The sequence below is a fragment of the Etheostoma cragini genome, chromosome 14 (assembly GCF_013103735.1).
Source record: "Etheostoma cragini isolate CJK2018 chromosome 14, CSU_Ecrag_1.0, whole genome shotgun sequence".
Taxonomy (NCBI): Eukaryota; Metazoa; Chordata; class Actinopteri; order Perciformes; family Percidae; genus Etheostoma; species Etheostoma cragini.
Window position 1 is genome coordinate 16,071,412 of NC_048420.1, and position 7,785 is coordinate 16,079,196.

Genomic DNA, 7,785 nt, shown 5'->3' on the forward strand with positions numbered 1-7,785 from the left:
TATAAAATATGATACCTTCATCATTTTTGTCCTATTATACATTAGTAGGAAATCCTGTTACAATCAGCATATTGTTTTGTAAGGTCACAGTGACCTTGACCTTTGACCACCAACATTTAATTTATTCATTCTTAAGTCCAAGTTGACGCACATTTGCTTGTTCAAGACTGGCCAAATCTTTTAGGTTTTGAATATTGTTTTGTTTTTCGTAATGTCTAACCCCTCTTTGTTGGGCACATAGTCAGAAAAGTAACAAGTTTCCCCCTCAGACATTTGGATCTGATTCACCAGCTGTTGCACAATGTCGAGTATTATAGTTATTGCTTTATTGAGATCATTCAAAGTCACAGAAACTGCTTTAAATGCTGTAATCATACACCGAAATAGTTCCTTCAAAAAGGAAAAGGAACAGAAAAAACAGAAAAAAACAGACCAAACACTTATGCTGCTATAAAGAAAAAAACATTTATCAATAAAGCAAAGATGCATTTAATAGTCTTGCTTATAAATATAACATTTAAAGATTACCATTAGTGCCAGTTGTGACAAAATATAGCAAAAGTCATTAAACAACCTAATAATTCAATCTCATATAAAACCAATCTTATATTGCTCTTAAATATTTACTTTTGATTTCTTACTTAATTATGTGCTTCTGAAAGTGTTCAGTTTTCATTTCTAATTATTTTTACTTCACTTTGCTCCATCACATCCAAACACTGGAGGCCTAAAACCAAAACTCTTCACTACAAAAACCGGATTTTATTAGCTGTTTTATTAGATTGTTTAAAGACGGCAGATTAATTAGTAAACACACACTTTACACATAATACTTCTTTAGATTACATCTCTCTTTTTTATTTACATGCACATAATAGCTTACTACTGGATTTCTTCATTTTTCTATCTCTCTCACATTCAAGCTACAAATTTACCCACATTCTGCTTCATGTCCTTTATTTCTTTGTGAACAAAGGCCAAAGAAATTATAAAAACACAAAGTCATAATCCTTGAGATTTTCATTATTCATCATTATTTATGCTACACATGTTTGTAATGGTAGTGGTGAAGTCCTGAAAATCCTGATTGCTTTCATAAAAAACACCATGAGTAAACAGGAAACAATGCATACAGTTTCATCTCATTGATAACAGCCTCACTGTTGTTCCTGCTGATGCAAACAGAACATTTCCAACTGCTGATTCAACTGGTGAATTACATAATGGCTTTTATTTTGACGCAGCCACAAAAAAATGCAATATGATTGTCCTCGCTTATCAAAAACTGTCCCTTTTGGGACTATTTTTGATTGGATCATCATTAATTTGCTTATAAAAACAGCTCCTCAAGGGAGAGTATGTTGTTTTATTAAACCATACTTGCTGTTACCCATGTAATCACAGGCGTTGCCAAATCAACCAGAACTTAAATGTGAAGGATTACAACTTTATAGGACACCAAAGCAATGAGCCAAGTTGGGTCGTATAAAAAAGGTGGTAGAGTTGTTTGTCTCTCAACTCCTCTTCACCTTTTTGTAGGTCTGCCTTTAACCCCACCAGAGCAGCCTGGGAGGAGGAGCTGTCGTGGGAGGTTCCACGTCAAAAATCGCCCCTTGTCCGACTGACGAGCAGACGTAGTACAGGTTGGCGCCCAGCATGACCAGTATGGGGAAGAAGGAGAAGCCGAAGCCGAGGCCCCTGATGCTGCTACCCAGAGAGAGGAAGAGCCAATAGATCAGCCTGCAGCACAGAAAATAAATGATAGTCACAATGCAGTCTGCATGGAGTGCTGCCTTGGTGTGTAGAAAGTGTATCCCTCCGTGCTCTTCAGCTGTGTACAAGGTTTTAAGCACAGTGAGTTATTAAAATAAGGCCTTGTTTTAATGATTTAGCCAAGAAATATAATTAAGGCTTCTTAAACTTTACCTTGTTCCTCAGTGTCCTTTAACCGTAATAACCAATGATGGGTTACAGAGGTCAGCAATGAGATGGATGCAGACCATCAGTTCTGTTTTTATTACTAGCCTTATTTTGATAAATAAGGGAAAAAAAGATGTTATCACGAACCCACATCAGCCCAAACATCCAATCTTTGCTTTTAGCCGGAACAATCAGTTTTTGTGTCAAGTGCTTGATGACTCAAAGGATCTGGATTAATAACTTAATAGATGTTTTTTTTTTATTTGTTCTAATGTATTCTCATCGTGTATTAAATTCTGCCTGAGAACAATTTTCCACCACTTGTGATATCGCTTTAATTGTTTAGTTTATTCACACATTATTAAAAAATAAGGCTTATAAAGATACCAACCCTCTGAGAAACACTAGTTACACTAAGCAGAATTGAAAAATAATTTATTATGACTAATAACTTATCCACGGTTTTCCCTCCATGATGGCTTTATGAGCCACAGAGCAACTCTCATAGGAATGAACGAGGCACTGTATCAAGTCCTTATAATACATCTATGGTTCTACAAAAAAACCAAAATACAAATAGGAACCTGAAAATGAGAACAATAGGTCTTGAGTACAATAAACACTGTATTTTTCTGTTTTTGAGTCTGTACTTGAGATGAATTTGGAATATGACGTAGATAACTAAATAAAATCTTTAATCATGTGGTACTATAATCTAATTGTGCACCACCACCTCCACCCTCTTAACCTCAATGTATGTGTTGTTGTTGTTGTGGTGGTTTATCAGTGTATTGTTTGTGTAATCCTGAGTAAATGCAAAAGAAAGCTTTGTAAATTTCATGAATCAATAAATCATTTGGACATGCAAAAATAATCAGGTTTAAAACACATCTCCAGTTTAACCAGTTTGTATGTAGGAAAAGGTGACAGTAATAAAATGTGTGCTTTAACTGTCCGTCAGCACTGTGAAACTTTGATCTGTTACTTTCTGTGGCCATGCATGCACAGTAGTAGTAGGAAGTAGCTAGTCCTCCCACACACAGTAGTGGTTAAGATACTGTGGTTAAACTGGAGATTTGTATTAATCCTTTCTGATCGTGTGTTGTAAAGATGCGCTCAGCAGTGTCATGCAGAGTAAGTGAAGTGTATTACTGATGGTAATGAAACTAAACTAAAAGAACAGAAAGACAACTACTTGGAATGTAAATGTGCAGGCTGTCATTACTCATTCATTTAACTGATAAACTCTGCATGAGGTCAAAACAACATTGTATCCGTCGCTGACATTCATTTGTCTGTTTGGACCACATCAAAGTTAGCCAGTGTTAACAGGATGTTTTACAAGATTGACGGCTATTTACATAATCTTAAAACCCCCAGTTCCTTTCCTTCTATTGTTTTCATCATGCTGTTTAAGCCATAGACTGGAAATACAACAGTCACAAGCAAAACTAAAAACAAAACTGATTATAGCTTCACCCTGCAACTCAGTCATGGCAGAGAAGAAATGCTAAAAACATGTTGAGAATCCACTGTTGTAGACTTAAGAATTACACTAAAGGCGTATAAATAAAAACAAACATGGTCTTTTTTTATTAATTAAATAAAGAATATTTATGTTTTGCTCACTAAGGCTTTTATAAGGGGAAAATTTCATTTTGAATATTACTACTATAAAACTGATTACATTCCATCAGCCTAAGCTGTGCTTTGTGCTAACACGCTGAACTAAAATGGTGAACACAGTAATCATTATACCTGCTAAACATTGTTGTGAGCATGTTATTATGCTGATGTTAGCTTTTATCTCAAAGCACCACTCTGAAAACACATAGCCTCACAGAGCTGCTAGCACGGCTGTAGACTCAGTCTTGTTAGTGGAAATTGGACTCATCAGTTTGGTGGTGTTGCAATTAATAATGACTGTGGTCGGATTTTTTTCTTTCATGCTGATTTTCTCAAGCATTGGAGACTTCTGAATTATGTTGTAAGGCTGTTCATGTCTTAATTTAGCTTTAGTCTTGTTGGCCTTTGTTCCTGTCTCAAATGTTTAATTTTTTAATTTTTTTATTTTATAATGTTTGACTTAATTTATGTCTGGTAAGTGTAGCATGAAAAGCTTGATTACATTGGACTAGTCAACTCCTATGCAGAATAGGGAGAATCTAATCTAAGCATTAATAGCATTAATAAAGTATCATCCAGCAGACATCCAGACAACCAAAACAATATTCAGATCATCTATTCCTTTACCCATTCCTGGTTTTGGATCCTAAACATTTAACAACATACCTGCCAAATACAAATATGATGGTGAGCAGCGGCACTAGTTTGACCAGGTCCTGGCTGATGTAGGTTGCCATGACAGCGAGCTGCAGGAAGTAGAATAGAAAGAGGACCAGCGATTCGTTGACATAGTGCCAGTGCACCACCACCTCTCTGTTCACCAGTTTACTCTGATAGAGGGGCTTCAGGACGCTGTAGCGCAGCCGGGCCACGCCCTGCACCAACACACCTGCAGAGAGACAAGGGTCAATATTACCTGATGATGGATCTATGGTTTTCATTGTTTACGGTCTATAGCGTTTTTTTATATTATATTAATTGTTTGTTTCACTGCACGATAAAATTAATATATGAACATACCGAGCAGGATGGGGATAGTGGCAAAGAAGGAGCAGTGTAGGGAGTAAACCACCCTAAGGGGGGTGCTCTTCAGCAGCGGTGCGTCAAAGGGGAGGAGGGCGTAACCTGCCCACACCAGGAGAGGGAAGAGAAGCCCTCCGGCCGCCGTCGCCAGAGCCAGCTTTAGTTTTTCACTGCACGGATTCTCGCACAAATCTAAGAATGAAGAAAGGATCACTTCAATTCAAGGTCAATCAAGTCTGTCTTTATTAGTCATATCAAGAATCATCTTAATTATATGGTTAAGGAGAAAGAGGTCCTCAGTGTGCAGTAACTCACTGACTTACTGAGTGAAAATGTGCTTCAGAAAACACTTCAGACTGCTTGGATTACAACAAACCCAGCAATGTGATACGTGACCAGGTAATCAAATGAAAGTTGTTTAAAACCCTCTCTTCTAAGAATATACTTAATACTGTATCTGTACATGGCTGCACATAGTAAATGATTTACAATCCAAAACACAGCCAGCTCTGATATTCCACTCATTTGGACATAAGGAGATTGTGTCCTCTCTTCTTCTCAAAAAAGAATAAAACAGAATTTAGGATGACAATAACGGAGTAATCTGGCTTTATTTTACTTTATTAACTGTTGAAAGAGGACATTTTGCAGGAAATCATTAAACAGTTAGTAAAGAAGGATTAGGGGATAAAGAAATCAGATGTTTGGGTGGTCCAAGGGGGTTTAATACAACAACCATGAGTCAAACAAACTATGAAATTTACGATTCAGCTGCCAAAAAGAATTAAAATCACAAGCAATATTGACATTTAATTAAGAAACTGAAAGACAAGCCGACATGAGAACCCTGGAGACGATGATGCCATAGTGTGTGTGTTTCTAGCAAAAAAAGTTATTGTTCAGTAACACTTGTTGGAAAATTGGGTTTTCCCCAAGCACCACCAGGAAAGAGTTTTCACAACGGTCCTTGCTTTCAGCTGCATTACCATACAGGTAACACATACATGACCAAAAGTAAAGTAAACTAAAGCAGTCAGGGTTGGGTAATAATTTGTAATTAATGGTCTAAAACATAAAATACACAGTTATAGTTACGGCTCACCCACTTAAGGAAAACATAGCTTTATTGCAATTTATCTGACAATCGTGCCATGGGAATTTAGATTTTAATTTTTCTATAAATTATATAAATTCTACCAGTATTAAACAACACCTTTTCATGTTTCTACGTGGAATAAGAGATGCTTGTTTTATTGTCCTTTCAGAGTTGTTTTTAATTTATTTTTATAAGCTATAGCCAGCTATGATGTTAAGTGACTTTTTTTAGGGCTTGTGATTTAAAGTTTGCACTTGTTTCTTTCATAGTGAGATTTTGACTATACATTTTTTAGCTATAGTTATGCTTCATCAAACCAATTACATGTAATTATGTGATGCAAAAAACGGAATAAATCTAATGAAAATAAGCTGATTTGGTTTGCATTAGTTGGGTCTTTGTCTGATCTAATTAATAGTAAATTCTCCTTATTTTATGATTTCTCAGATGCATTTTTTTCCTTCTCCAGTCTGATTTTTGTTTTGTTTCTGTCTGTCAATTTCCTACTCTCTAATATGTTAGTCTATATCAACAACTTTCCGGGATTGCTCCATTGCTGACAGAAATTCTGCAGAATTTCATTCATTTAGGCCGGATATCCGTTACCTTGGGCTTTCTTTGTATTGACGTTTTAAACTCGGGTGGATTTATGAAAACTATGGTTAACTGCTCCTCAGATCTCTGAAGGGTAAATCCAGACAGCTGGCTAGACTATCTGTCAAGTCTGAGTTTTCTGTTGCACAACTAAAACAACCTTTGAACATTCACACGTTCCACCAAAACAAGTTCCTTCCGGAGGCTGTTTTGCAGAGACACCATTGCTCCGGATGGCGTATAGCGCCGCCCAAGATGATTGTAATTGGTTTAAAGAAATGCCAATAAACCAGAGCACGTTTTTTTTTTGCATAGTGAAATGCTGTGTGGACTCGCCAGACCCTTTTTTGCAGCTCTGTAGAGGAAGGTATGGCAATGCGAGAATACAAATATATTAACATATTATTGTTAATTTCAATTTAAGGGGAAATATTAAAGATCTCACACAAATGAAATAGACTTAAATAACAACATACATTTTTGCAGAATAACTTCACTAAGTAAAATGTGGGTATTATTTTTGGGACAATGTGCAAATATAGGGTAACTTCATGTCTCTGATTGGCTGTTTCTACTCAGGGCAAATTCTTACTCCTACTTAGCAGGAGTAGGTTGTTATGACTTTGTGTTGCTCACACAGTTTGTGCTTTATGTATTTCTTTAAAAATAAGGGCCCAGACACATTACATCCTAATTCGGGTTTTTATCATAGACCGAGACAGTACAGTAAATGGTTTTTATACTCACAGTACTTGTCGTCCTGTGTAGTCCTCTCTTGATAATCCCGAGGTGCTAAGTCGGGCTCCGTCTGCGGCTCCTTCTCTATGAACACCTGGCTCTCCTCACGAAGTTCTTTGCTGGACGGACGCACGATTGTGACATGTGGAGAAAAACTCAGAAAAGCTTTCTCTGGGATCCAGTTCGACTCTCCTCCGTTTTCTTTTTCCTCCTCTTCCTCCTCCTCCTCTTCATCGTCTGCCAGTGAGCCATCACCTCTATCGTCACGCTGCACCTCCATCTCATCGTCCCTCCACCTCTCGCCCTCAGGCATGCTCTCCCTCCACTTGCTCTTTGTGTCACTCTCGGCTTGGCTCTGCTCCTCCGACAGGTCCTGGCTCCCTCCTTTTTCTGACCAGACTCCATCTTCATTTTGCATCTCAGGCCTCTGGTCTTTATCGCCAGGCCATGGCAGAGTGCTCGGCTCCAGATGAGCTGAGCTTGTCAATTCCTCTTCCTCTTTTGTGTCATCCTCATCCTCTTCTTCTTCTTCTTCTTCTTGTTCATCTGTAACTCCCCGTGTTTCCTTTATGCTTTTGATCTCTTCTGGCTTTTTACTTCCTGCTATTTGTGGCTCTGCAGGTGAAAGTGCCACGTCTTCAATTAAATCTGTAATTAAACCCCCTAGGCCAGACATTGTTTTAGTTGATAAATTCAATTTTCTCTTTTTTTCAGTAAACACCTTTTGCACTGTCAATAGTCTGTTAGCAAAGGTTCATCCAGCTGCTAAAAGTCATTGTGTTTGATTT

General features: G+C 37.5%; 1 protein-coding gene across 1 annotated transcript; it reads right to left on the minus strand.

Annotated features, from left to right (window-relative positions):
* Positions 1-466: 466 nt before the first annotated feature.
* On the minus strand, positions 467-7,785 carry LOC117956649 (transmembrane protein 79-like). Its single transcript, XM_034891823.1, has 4 exons — positions 7,007-7,785; positions 4,567-4,761; positions 4,213-4,435; positions 467-1,740 (listed from the first exon to the last, which is right to left on the minus strand). Exons 1-4 carry the CDS (start codon positions 7,671-7,673, stop codon positions 1,548-1,550), a joined length of 1,278 nt encoding a protein of 425 aa, XP_034747714.1. The 5' UTR covers positions 7,674-7,785; the 3' UTR covers positions 467-1,547.